Below are 13,907 nucleotides of genomic sequence, written 5' to 3'. Positions count from 1 at the left end.
AACCTAAGTTGTGAATCTTGAAATAAAGCATAGAATTCATGGTTATGGCTGTCCATTTTTTTCCCCATTGTACTTATTTTTTATTTTGTAACAGATTGACAATGAACATCTTTACCTTTTTCTTGAACTAAGATTTAGTATCGTCTTTCTCTTTCTGATATCTTGTTTTTCTTTCACAGATCTCTGTTTTAGAGTTCTCTCGTGACCGTAAAATGATGAGCGTCCTTTGTAGTCGAAAGCAGCAAGAAATCATGTTTTCAAAAGGTGCTCCAGAGAGTATAATCTCCAGGTGCACACATATTTTGTGCAATGATGATGGCTCTTCAGTTCCGCTAACTGCTGATATTCGCAATGAGTTGGTGGCTAGGTTCCAAAGGTCAGCTTGTCTTTTGTTTTTTCACATAAACTTGCAACCGTTCATCAAATTTATCCAGTCTTGCTATTACTTGGTTCTTATTGAAAATGATATGCTTCTATTCATCAGATTTATCTACATTATGTAGGAAATCATTTTGTTTCGTTTCCTTTTGGAAGGTTTCATCCAAGGATTTAAGTGACACTGGCATGAGGTGCCAGCATGTCAAAAGAAAAAGAAAGGGAAAAAAGAAATGGACTTAGGGACCCCTTTTTTTATTGGAAGGGAATCAATAGGTGCCACGCCTGCCAAATGCTTGCCAGTATTACTAGCTCTTGAAATTATGGTTTTGTCATGGAGATTCATTATTTGCTGGATCTATTTATGCCATCTGATTTTTTTTATGAACTTTCTTCAAGATGAAAAATCTGTTCAATAACAAAGAGGGAGACCAAGATGCTTATTATTTCCTCAAGAAGATGAATCAAGGAAGAACCAAAGAATAATATAGAATAACTCTGCAAGATTCATTGGAATGATAGTGTTAGAATTTAGAAGTGTGAATTTGTAAGATTTGAGACAGAATCTTAGCTATGTAGGTTGTCTGAGATTATCAATTTTGTTAGACTTTGACATTCAGCATTATATTTATGACAAAGTACACACTCAACTAATTAACTCAACATGAATGAAGGATTAAGGTTAGTTTATGTTATTTTACCAATGGCCGGCATTGATTTGATGATTTGGAGGTTGCTCTGTACTATAGTAATAGTTTAAGAATACCATTAAGCCTCGCTTTTTGGAACACCCACTCAGGGTTATCAAACTAGCTCACTCAGGCATCCATTTAGCCTCATCAACACCCATACCTGTCAATTTTTTGATTTCAAAATTGCTCCATTAGACTTATGCGTAGCAATTGTGGGGAAGATTTGGTGCTTGCATGACCTATGCCTTTCCAAAAAAGGTTCCATTATGCATGTTTAGCATGTATGGGGCATCCACATGGTGGTTGTGTGATGTCCATGCCTAGTTCAAGACCCAGGCTCAAACTGAAAGACCTCCTATTAGAATGTTGTAGAGACCCTAGTGTGCAAAGATTAATCTGGGTTCCCCCATGTCTGCTCCATGTGCATTGTACCAAATCTCAAGTTTGATCATGTGCTCAATCATGCCAAATTGGTAATGGGCAAGGATTATAATAATGGGTTAAATATAAGACCTCTGATGGAGGAAGGGGGGGAGGAGACAAGAATATATAGTTCTTTGAAGATTATCTTTTAAAAATAAAATATCCTAGTGATGTATCACTGGGGTGCTCTTTGAGGCAAATTAAGTGAGACAAGGATATTTGTTATAAATATAACGTTTATCTATATAAAGCACTCTAATTTGACTTGCTAGTCAGGACCTACTGTGCTACTTGTGTTTTGTCTGCACATGCACTGGCAAAGAAGGATATACAAGTTTGTGGAAAAGATTTGTAAGTTGCATTGCTGAGATATGTCACTTTACTCAAATTCTAAACATATACTGGTTTGAATTACTTTATTACTAGTGCTTGAATATCATTAGCTTGATATTCTGGTCAGTTGTTGAGAGTAGTGGGGCCGGTACACCTGATTTGGCTGAACCAGGGCCAAAGCACTTGAAATATGCTAGATTGTATCCAAACGGGTCCTCAACCGGTTGATACCATTGATATTGATCGGAAGCCTTTTAAACCTTATTTTTGGTGTTTTTCATCATTTGAAGGTGGAAACCAAGAAGCCACCGGACTACTAATTGACATATCAACTACTAAATACAAGCTTATTTACATGGATGTCAAGTATATGCAAGGTATGCTGTACCGGTACTGGTAGGCGTACCGGTCGCCTACCGAACCGGTATAGTATTGGTTTGGATTGGTTTATAGCAGTACCGAACCGGCTAACAGTGCACAACGCGCTATGGCCACAGAGTGGAAAATGCCACAGAGCGGCAATGCCACTCTTTGGCGAACTGGATGCCACATAGTGGCATTAAATGTCCACTTTGAGGCATCCGGTTTGCAGGCGAACCGGACTGAACCGGTTCGGTTTCGTTTGGTACGCCTTTGTATTGGCCGGTTCAGGCCGATATGGGCTCTGCAGAACCAGACCGGTTAGAGACCGGACCGGTCCGGTACTGGCTGAATCGGCCGGTACGGGCTGGTTCAGCATACCATGAGTATATGTCTATTTACTTTAATTATTGCATGCAAATAAGAAATAATTCTCTGTTTGAGTTCAATACAATACTCTGTAATTCAAATTCCTTGAGAATAAAAATTCATTTCTTAACTTTTATTCGAATTCTAGATTTTTGGGTTGGCTTAAAATATCAACTGTTAAGTTTGAAGGTATCCCGCAAATCTTAAAGGCTATTAAGTTTATTTTGCCCAAACATTGTTATGGTGCCCGCCGGATAGCAAAGGTCAATACATTCCGACAAGCATGATATGTTTGGATTATCTTTGGTCCAAAATTTCCCAATTTGATCTTTTGAAAGACTGATGTCATGAGTTAAAAATATAAATATTCTCTTCTAATAAGACGATCTGCTTTCATAGTCAATGAGCTTATTCATTTCCTAGCAATGTATCTCCATGCAACATTCGTTGGTGACAGCTGGGTTGCACTGATAATATTGAACATCAAATAATTGTTGGCAGATGATCAAAGTTCTATATTCATCCTTCTAGTTAATGCCATTTAGCTATGAACTCTACCATTTTTTCCAGTCTTCAATATCTGAAACCTGCTAATCATGCTACTGAATGGCAGCTTTGCAGGAAAAGACACTTTGAGATGCTTGGCGTTGGCACTGAAGCGCATGCCCTTGGGTCTGCAGACTCTTTGCCATGAGGATGAGGCAAACCTGACATTCATTGGATTGGTATGCATTCACCTTTTCTCTAATTTTGTTAGTTAAATATGTGATTGGCACTAGTATCAGTACTTCTGAGTTTTGGCTTTATAAATTGTCTTATGTGTAACTTTTGAGTTTGGACTTTATAAATTCTCATATATATATATATATATTGTATCAAGCATTAAACTCCCTATAAATTTACTCTGGTACTTAGAGTTTTTTTCCTTCCTTTAGATTGATTTAGATGTATACTTTTATCTGCATGACCTTTCCTGGCAACGTTTTCCCATAAGTACAATCCTCCTGCCACTTGAACTGTTTCTCTTTGTGAAATTCTGTATAAATGTTGTCAGTGAAAGTTTACTAATGATCGCTTCCCTTCATTTTCTTGTGATCTGTCTTTAGGTTGGAATGCTGGATCCACCAAGAGAGGAAGTAAGAAATGCTATGCTATCCTGTATGTCTGCTGGAATACGTGTTATAGTTGTCACAGGGGATAACAAAGTAAAGAACATGATCTTCCTTGTTTGCTTCTTTTTATAGAATGTAATCCCCGTGATAGAAAATTAATTTTGTGCTATATTAGTCTACAGCAGAATCTCTGTGTCGGCAAATTGGTGCTTTCAAGCACTTGGATGATTTTACTGGGTGCTCTTATACTGCCTGTGAGTTTGAAGAACTTCCACCCATGCAACGAACATTAGCACTGCAGAGAATGGTTCTTTTTACCAGGTAGTTATTTTTTTTTGCATGTTTTATGCATTCTTCTGGAAGATGCAATTTCATGTCTTATACACTAGAGTGCAGTTAATGAGCTTACAAGTTCTCTTCCAGATCTTCAGATTCCTTATCAAAAAATGTGGTACCATGACCACTCTTAGAACATTCTTGCAAATGTAAATTTCTTAGAGATATCCACACACTTATTTCTTATTTTGCATCTTTAACATGGATAAGAAGTGGGGTTTGAAGACTCATATCTATTCATTATTAACAAATTAATCTCAAAATGGTTATTGAAGAAAACTCATTATACTATTGAATATATGGTTCTTATAAAAAAAAAAAACTCTTCGTACTATAATTTAGTATTATGGGCTGTTACAGTATTCCCTATGTGATTGCGGTAATTAATATCCTATTGAGCTGTAGCAGTCAACCACCTTTAAACCAAGATTGCAAAGTTCGGCTGAAACTAACCAAAATTTTTGGTTTTGAACTTTGGCTGGTTTTGGAAAAACCAAAGTACAATTTTTATTTTTTGAACGACTATATTTGTTTATTATTTATAGAATTCATTGATATTATTTTTTAATACATTTATTCAATCACAAATTTATCTGTTAAGGCTTCAACCATCATATGTTTATTTGATGTCAAACTTGAAAGATTGCAACACAGCTTAGAAGTGGCGCAAAAGTAGGAAAAAGGGTGAGGGAGGGGGACAATTAGATAATTCAGAATGTATATTTTTGCTATCTTAGCTCTATTTATTTGTTTGTTTTTAGGATGCCATTAGTGATAAAGAAAGGATTACTTGTCATCATTTTGAAGGATCCTAGAGGTAGGGCCTTGTACATAGTGTCTCCATTTTAACTGAATAGACAGGTAGTGTTTGAGTGGTTTTTTTACTGAAATGTCATTCAAGCTTAATTCTATGTATTGCTCAAACTTCAATAGGGAAAGAAGACTTTGAGTGGAAATTATGCATGGTTATAAGATTTTAACCTAATCTATGTAAATTGTAATTGCAAATAACTTTATAACATAATACAATGATGTCAAATCACTTCCCTTGATTTCTTTTATTTTCCTTATTATTTGAATTTTTGACTGAAACTTCAAGCAAAGCTGCCAAAACTGGAACTCCATCTAGGTGACTGAAATCAGAAAAGGAAACCGGGCTTTAAATCCTTGCTTTAAACATTTTTCTATATAGTAGTATAAAAAACATGCAAGACATGTATTTTAGCTTCTTTGTCAGAACCTTTCACCAACTCCCTAACTTTACAATTGTTATTGGCATTGAGAAGTACAACTTCAACTGCTTTAACGGTTTTGTATTCTGATGAATTTACTTAATGATCAGCATCATCAACTGTCCATTGGAGTTTGGAGTTGCCTGGATCTGGTTTGACATCCTTACTTGCATACAATCTTAAAACATTAGCTTGGTTGCTTTCAGTGCATTAAGGATCTAAAACAATTTGTCCCTTTACCATCTTTATTTCTTTCAGTTGTTGATTTAAATGCTAAAGACCCTGTCGATGTTCAGCATTGCTCCATTACCTATGCTTGTTGCAACCTTTCTTGGATTAGTGTGCTCCCCCTTTTTACTCGTTTTCCACAGAACCATTTTCAGCTGACTTCCCTACTAGGAATTTGTTTTGATTTAAGGATGCAAACCCGGATATGAATGTTTTTTGCTGAAAGTTTATGTTGCAGTAATTTGTTCTGATTGGGCTCAGATATGAAATTCTCTTGTTATTTTCTCGTTGATTGAAGTAACAACTGATAACAGTAATTTAGGAGAGGATAAGATTAAGTTGGAACTAGGAAATAAAGGGGTTATTGGGGGAAGAGAGGAAGAGAGAGTAAGGGAAGAGATAAGAACAACATCCCCTTTCTTCTTTTATTACTTTCTTACGTACAAGCAGAACTTTCAGCTAGCATCCTTCTGAAAAAAATGAAATTGATTCGTTTTAGGACACTTGAAAATAAGTAGTATCTCTTCAGATCTGAGCACCAAAGATTTGTTTTGGTGATATAGCAAATTGCAAATCAAGGTGTACGGTACTGTTGTGTGCTGCCTGGTACCGGGCAATTGTACCATATTGGTACCGAATTGATACTTGGTATAGGGGGCATACTATGTATCGGCACACTAGACTGACCCTCCGTACTAGGCCTATTGACACTGTGCCAGCATGGTTCCTGTACAGGGTCCGATATAGAGATTACAACCTTGTCTCAAATAGTGAGTAAAAGATAGATTTTTTATAGTTGCACGCAAGGTTTTTAAGTATCAACCTGGTATGGGGAGTATCGAACCAGCTCTACACGATATTGATGTGGTACAGAGGTTCACTATGCTCCTATATTTACATTATGTGCTATGCCAACCCCAATAGCATACCATGTGTCTGTGTGGGAGCTTACTTACCATATTGACCTATACCCGAAGGTACCGGTGCAGGGTCCTGAACTAAGACTTAAAACATTGGCTGGACGTGCAAAAACTCCGAATAGTTATCAATAAAACTTGATTCTCAAGTTGGAAATAAATTGAACCTTAAGATGATCAAATTGTGTACATTTAAAAGTTGCCAAAGCCTTTCTGATTGGGTTCTTCAACTCTCAAGGACCAGTCATAGATGTTGAATAGGCTGGTCCTTGGCTGCTTTGTCTTGCATTAATGAGCCTCTTTGTTTGAAAGATATTCTTGACCTTTTGTTCCTGTACATAAACGTTTGGGATGCCACATTATTCTAATAGGAAGCCAAGCAACCACATATGGATAGGCATTCATCTAGCCACCATAAATAGCATGCAGGAAGCTTTTTTATGTGGTTGGGATGCATCTCATGAGTGCATAGCATGAGCCTAAGCACCCTTGCTTCATTAGCTTGCACATTTGGCCTGGTCAAGATGTAAGGCAAGTGGGCTATCATGGTAGGGCAGCTCAGGTGAAGTTAAGCTTCCATTTATTACATTGCCTACTTTTGGTGTGGTACGTGTGTTGTTCAATTTTGAGTTACAATTATTAGTGCTCAAGAGAGCATGAGGGGAGCGATAGTGAAGAAGGTGGAGGGTGTAGTAGCTTGTGGCGGTCAATGACCTTATTGGATGATGAGTGAGTGGGAATCTTTTGAAAACTGACAGTGGTTGAGAACTTGAGATAGTATGCTTCTTTCTCTTCTTTCTCTTTGTTCCCTCTCCTTGTCCTCCTCTCTTCCTTCTCCTTTCTGCTTCTGCCCCTTTTGTGGCAGCTGTTGATGTCAACACTACCCTCTGCCTGACAATCCTCCTCCCGTTGAATGTCTCCCATTCTCTTACTCCTTTCAATCTTGTCTCTCTAAGTCTTCTTCCTATTTTGTGAAATATTTTTTTAAATAGAAACCACCAAGGTGCTATGCAGTCCACTAACTACTTGCATATAATGGCTGTATTTTAAATGTTGAAATGCTAACTGAATATTTATTTGGAAATAACTTGCCTTGATTTCTTCTTATTTTTCTCTATTTATTTGGATTTTTATAAATTTTTGGCCACAATCTCTGAAACTCGGAGCAGCACTATCAAAACCAAATCTCTACCTGAGGGACTGTCACTGAAACAGAGTTTTAAAACCTTGATCATGAGCAAGCACATACTGACACAAAATAAGATTACTAAGAAACTCACTTTCAGGTTTTCCCCATCTACACTTAGTGTTCTTTTGAATCTTTTCTTCAGTCAACTCATAACCCTTATAGGACCATATGGGGTATGACTGAACTTTCTTTATGACTCAGCCTTGATGTTTTGTTAACTTAAATTTGGAAGGTTACATTTCCTGCAATGGTAAAAGTACATGCTATTACATTTAAAATCAGGCGTTCCGTTTTGGCACCAAGAATTCATCAGATTATGAATCTTGAATTTGTATGCTTTGAAGTATAGAATAGAAGTTGTTAATTGATATAAGTGGCATGCCTGTGAAGAAACTGAAGTACATGTCTTTTATTTCTTTTTTATTTTAATTCTCTCTATGCTGGGTTTTGACAAGTAACAGTTTAAATAATAGACTTCAAAAATTCAAATTCTTACTAATTCCTCTGAGGAGAGATTAAAAATTATTGTGGATGTCGCTTTCTGCGCTCATGCCATGATAACTTTAGGTATTGTTGCTGAGATGATGTGAATGTGTAATGTCAATCAAAATTCGTAACGTTGTTTATGTAATTAATTTTTTCCCTAATATTTCGCTATATATGGTCATTTTCTTCTTTCCTTTCTGTCAATCCAAAGTAATACATATGTTCTTTTCCACTTTCCAATTTTCAACTGCTCACTTTGAGAAAAAGATTTTCATGCAAGCTGGTGTAATTGGATGGTTTAGGGTTGAACCTTCTCACAAGAAGATGCTGGTTGAAGCCTTGCAAAATCAAAGGGAAGTGGTATGGCTCTTACCTCATTAGCATTTCTTTATGGAGACTGTCATTATGTCTCTAATAGTTAATTGGTTTTGTGCATATAGGAAAATACATTGATATGGCAGTTCTATGTTCTCTGTGAAATATATGCTGATAACTATTTCAGCTCAACACGTGTTGGGTGTTGTTATACGTATGTGTTTCTGGGGAAAACTAACCCTGCTTTTACACAGGAAAAATTTGTTCGCCTTTCTCTTGGAGTAACTTTATCCTGATTTATTCAGGTTAGGTGGGAAAAGTTGGGGTGGATAACCCTGAATAGCTTTATCCCTATTAATCCTCATCTGTATAATGTCCCTTTTGCCCATGGGACAAGCGGGCTGCAGAAGGTTGTCTGGCCAGATAACCCAGAGTAAACTGGGTTATCACTTTGTACTCTGTATGATGTATGAACCCAAACCAAATTTGGTCTGACTGTTCCCATAATGCTTAAACAAATTATATGTTTGTAATTTCTCATGCATACAGTTGTTTCTAGGGTATAAGATCCAGGTAACTAGAGATACTTTTTACTATTTTTTATGAGCTAGATTGCAATATAATGACATTGGAAAATTTCTCTTTTGTACTAGGTCGCAATGACTGGTGATGGTGTTAATGATGCACCTGCCTTGAAGAAAGCAGACATAGGAATTGCAATGGGATCAGGAACAGCAGTTGCTAAGGTATACTTATTTTTGTCTAAATGCTGGAGATCCTATAGGTTGACTGTCTTGCTTCAGTACTCCTATAACTAATCACTTTTCCAGTAAGATTGACATGCTATTAATGTTATGAATATCAATGAAACTTGTGCCTGGAAAATTATGGAGGTTTCATGAGGGAGGGAGCATTGCCCACTTCAGCATCTCCATCATGTTTTGAGAATATAAATTATGCTTTCAAGCTAACCAGTTATTTAGCTAATATGGATACTCGCAACCTTTATGTTTCTTAATGTTTGGAGGGAATAATATTAAATTTGAAAAGAGTTTTCAGTGAAATAATACTCCACCATTTTCTTCTTTTTCTTTTTTTCTTTTTGGGGGAGGAGATGGGTCAGATTGCCACTGCCTGGCTTCCTAAAGCAAAACCTTTATTGGAAGTTTTATAGGCTAGATCAGACACGTCATGAATTAAGAGCATGCTTGGAGGTTGTAAGGATTATGTCAGGCTGGAGGACCAGATTGTTCTGAGAAATAGTGGTCTGACCACCTTGTTCTCATTGCTTAAAAATGAAAGCAATCAACATAGTTGATTTATCTAACATCAAGCTAGTCTGATTGTTGACTTAGAACATTTTGATTTCTCTGTGGTGAATCTTTGATCACTTTTTCATTTAAGTTGATATTAGTCAATCAGAAGGAGGGCTTTTAATTGTTCAATATCTAGATTCATGTGACAACCATGATATATGATATCAATGGATGTGCTACTGCTTGGCTGATTTGTGATCATGCGATTTTTTATCATTGTTAATGGGGCCTGAACCCCATAACCTTTTCAATGATAAGAGAGATAATGGACTAACTCAATATTACTTATATGATTATTATTTGTTAAGATAAGCTGAAACCAACTTAAGAAGTGTGGGCATCAACATGAAGTCATAGATTTACTGCCTTTTGGTGGTGGTGGAAGTTGTGAAGGCTATAATCTGTTCTTGGAGTTAAGCATCTATTTTCATTCCTATCAAGGTCATATTCTCTGTTGCTGCTACCTATGCGAAATTCTTCCTTCAGTTTCAGGAATGTTATTTTAAGCTCCCTCTGCTTTGTTGACATTAATACAAAGTAGAATTTCTCTCTTAGCATGCTTCACTCTTTTGCGCTGTTGTGGTTTCTCATGGACTCTTAAGACTATTTGTCAGAAAGTTGTCAATGTTGATAGTTGAATATATTCTTTGGATTTTTCCAGAGTGCTGCTGATATGGTATTGGCTGATGACAATTTTGCTTCAATCGTTGCTGTAAGTATGTTGTGAGAGAGTCCTATTGGTCGCTTTATACTACAAATTATATATATATATATATATATACACACACATATATATTATATGTGTGTGTCTGTGTTTGTGCTCGTATTTGCAATTCATTGTAGATACAATTCTGAGCAGGCTGTTGCAGAGGGAAGGGCTATATACAATAACACAAAGCAATTTATCCGATACATGATCTCTTCAAATATTGGAGAAGTAGTTTGTATTTTTGTGGCAGCAGTGCTTGGAATGCCTGATACTCTAGTTCCTGTAAGCTCTTAATTTCAGTAATCCATTCCAGATATTTTTCATTTTATTCTATCTGAGGAAGTAGCAATATTGTATTCATATTATATTTTTGTAATTTCTGGTGTTTAATTTTTTAAATCCTAGAACCTCGAGAAGATTAATTTCTCTCTCTCTCACACACACTCACAGTAGCATACATGCTATGGTTTATTATATATTACCTTCTCTAAGAGCAAGCAATGTACATTGGTATGTAAAGCACTTCATTTTTGAACTTTGAGTGGTAACTTGTCATTTACCATTTCATTTTGCAGGTCCAGCTACTTTGGGTAAATTTAGTTACTGATGGCCTGCCTGCTACAGCGATTGGTTTCAACAAGCCAGATACAAATGTGATGATGGCTAAACCTCGTAAGGTATGATGCATTTTAAGAATTAGAAATAGAATTATCCTTTACCTATGACCACAATCTTTTGGATAAATCTTTATTTAGTCAAATTATGTTGGCCAATAGTAGATAAATGCTGAATATATCATAACCAATTATTCATGTAATAATTTGATTATTCATATGATTTATAGTTATACTCTCTTTTCTTCACCTTTTATCTTCTCTTTTCTCTGCTTTATTGATAGGCTTGCGCCTGTAAGCATCTAATTTGGTAGAGGCATTAGACAAGGCATTTCCCTATGTGGTCATCTGGCTAATTGCCTTGGGTCTGTGTGAACTGCCCTAGGCTTCGAACCTTAAAAACGGTGGCATAATTGGCCATGATGTCCCACCTTTTTGGAGCCTAAGCCATGCAATTTTATTAGGCTAGAAACCTCTTATGTAATGCTTGAACACAGTGGAATAGTGAATATGTGATACATGAGACTACCAGATATACATAAGTGTAATTAATAACCCTCTAAAATCGACAAGATAAATTAAGGACCAATGCCTGTAGATTCGGAAGTATAGTCATCTGGGTCTTTCAATTGTATTGCTTTACTAATATGCGAAAGGCAAACTGGTACCAATCTGGATTATGCTCCAGTTACTACAGTTTAATGGAGTAGCTTGATGCCAAAGAGTGAGGCAAGATAACTCTCTAGTATGAGCTATTATATAATACTTAGCTTTGTAATTCGAAAAAGATTTTGCTTCAAGATAACATGTTGCTGCTCTTTTCCATGCTAGTCACTGATTGACATGGTATGCCCCAAGGCATGCGACATGTTGGTGCATGGGCATGGACTTATCATGGCAGCATGGCCAGCATTAAATGATAGAGCTGACCCATGCACAGCCTGTGCCAGCTATCACGATACTAGCATGGCTGGCATTTCTATCCTTGGTTTCAACAAAAAAGAAGAGAAATAAATGAATGATGTTCTCTGCATATATCATGAAATGAACAAGAGAGTTGTATAGTGAACAAAATGAGGAGCACTAAGACACTAGCTTAGGCAGGGCGGTACGCTTTGCTCTCTCGCGACCTCTACTCTAATCAAATCAAGGCCCCTACGGAAGATGAAAAAAGGTGACACTGAAAGTGACTGGCCAAGAAATAGCTAAGTGAGCAGGGTATGTATGAGTTGATGACACTAAAGGGGATCAATATGGAACAGAGTTAAAATAAAACTTACTAGTGTATTACTGGTGGAAATGTTGGTTCAAGGTGGCATGGCTGATACATTGGGAGTATGCCACGTCATAAGCAACAATATGAAAGGTCATTCTAAAATCCTAGAAAGTAGTGGAAGGTCAAGGTCCTTTATTTCGAGATGATATTTGTGTTATTATATATTCATTGTTAAAAGCATGTTTAATAGCAGTAATCATGTCATATACATTAAGCAATATAATTGGCATTGTTGGAGGAGTATCATGAAAAGTGGGCATATCCATGATAATTGTACGTATCGGACTTGGACCTTACATCAACTAAGCCATGGGGTGAGGTCGCTGGGTTATTGGTTCAACCATTGGCTCAAGCAGTTGGAACTGAGCTTATTTAAAAAATGAAAGAAATAAAATAATTAAGAAAAAGCATATATTAAGTTGGACATTTATAAAATTTAGTAACACAATTTCTAAATAAAAATACTTCAAAATTTTTGAAACAATTCATTCCATAATAATCAATTGATTAGACCAACTTTAGATAAAATTATCCGACTCTTAATTGTTAATGATTTGGAATAGATCGGTTTTTTCCTTTCATATCTGAACACTAAGCAATTAGAATACCAAATTATCATTACTTGCCTGAAAAGTTTCTGAATTTTTTTCTTGAAAATTACTAGATAAAGCATTTCTTGTATAATTGATGAAAGAATTGATCTTACATTAAATGAGTAAAAAATAATATTATCTAATTTTTCAGAAAATTCTATAAAAAAAGAGGAAAAAATTGCTCATTTGCACTGGACGACGAGATAGAGTGAGGAATGATCAGTAGGCTGTGGGTTGGTAGGGGTGGGTGGGGTGTGGAGGGAGAGAGAGAGTGGTGAAGGCTGGGCAGGGTGTAGGGCCGGGTACATGGCCTTTGGTAGGAGAAAGTAGGGTTAGATGCTGGTGATGGAGACAGCTTAGAGAATAAAGAGAGGGGTAACCTGCCAAAGGAGGGGGCTTGAGAGTGAAGGAGGGCATAGATGTCCTCGTCCATGTTAGCAATGATGAGGTCTTCCACCATTGTCGTGGAGTCAGAGGAGGATGAGATAAGGAGGAAGAGATTGGACAATGTAAGGGATTGGGGAGAGTAAAGGTTAATTTAAGTGTCGTTTAGTATTACTTTCATTTTTCTTATTTTTTTTTTAAAAAAATTTATTCTATTTTCTGAATTTTTAAGAATATAAATATGTTTGGTATAGTCAATTATTTTTGAAAATATAAATATGATGATGATGGTCTAGGCGGTGATAATGGAAATGGAGATAGTGAGGCTGTCCTAATGGTGCGACGGAGATGGTAGAGGTGATAGCGATGTGGCGATAGCGACGGTGCTGGTGGGGTCATCGACAATGTGGTGGTTGTGTGGCAGAGGCCGCGGTGGTGGCGGTGTGGCAGAGGTGGTGAAGGTGGCGATCGTAGCAATTATGGCTATGGCGGCGGTAGCAAGGATAGCGGTGGAGATGATAACGGTAATGGTGGTGGAAATGATGACAATGGCGTGACATTGATGAGAGGTGGAGACAACAATGATGGAGGTGGTGGCAACGACAGTAAAGATGACGACAATGATAGTTTCTGGGACGATGGAGGGGG

General features: G+C 36.9%; 1 protein-coding gene across 3 annotated transcripts in view; it reads left to right on the top strand.

Annotated features, from left to right (window-relative positions):
* LOC103707506 (calcium-transporting ATPase 3, endoplasmic reticulum-type) overlaps window positions 1-13,907 on the top strand; it is a 46,383-nt gene that overhangs the window by 22,543 nt on the left and 9,933 nt on the right. For all 3 annotated transcript variants that reach the window (XR_003385805.2, XM_008792021.4, XM_008792022.3), the window contains exons 19-27: window positions 180-376; window positions 3,166-3,277; window positions 3,659-3,757; window positions 3,840-3,985; window positions 8,355-8,412; window positions 9,021-9,113; window positions 10,345-10,395; window positions 10,543-10,674; window positions 10,968-11,069. Coding sequence is in view for 2 of the 3 variants with exons in the window: in XM_008792021.4 (XP_008790243.2) it covers window positions 180-376; window positions 3,166-3,277; window positions 3,659-3,757; window positions 3,840-3,985; window positions 8,355-8,412; window positions 9,021-9,113; window positions 10,345-10,395; window positions 10,543-10,674; window positions 10,968-11,069 (990 nt within the window). In the remaining variant the exon portion in view is untranslated. The remainder of the gene's footprint in view (window positions 1-179; window positions 377-3,165; window positions 3,278-3,658; window positions 3,758-3,839; window positions 3,986-8,354; window positions 8,413-9,020; window positions 9,114-10,344; window positions 10,396-10,542; window positions 10,675-10,967; window positions 11,070-13,907) is intronic.

Source organism: Phoenix dactylifera, chromosome 6 (genome assembly GCF_009389715.1).
Source record: "Phoenix dactylifera cultivar Barhee BC4 chromosome 6, palm_55x_up_171113_PBpolish2nd_filt_p, whole genome shotgun sequence".
Taxonomy (NCBI): Eukaryota; Viridiplantae; Streptophyta; class Magnoliopsida; order Arecales; family Arecaceae; genus Phoenix; species Phoenix dactylifera.
This window is presented reverse-complemented; position numbering and strand designations above follow the sequence as displayed.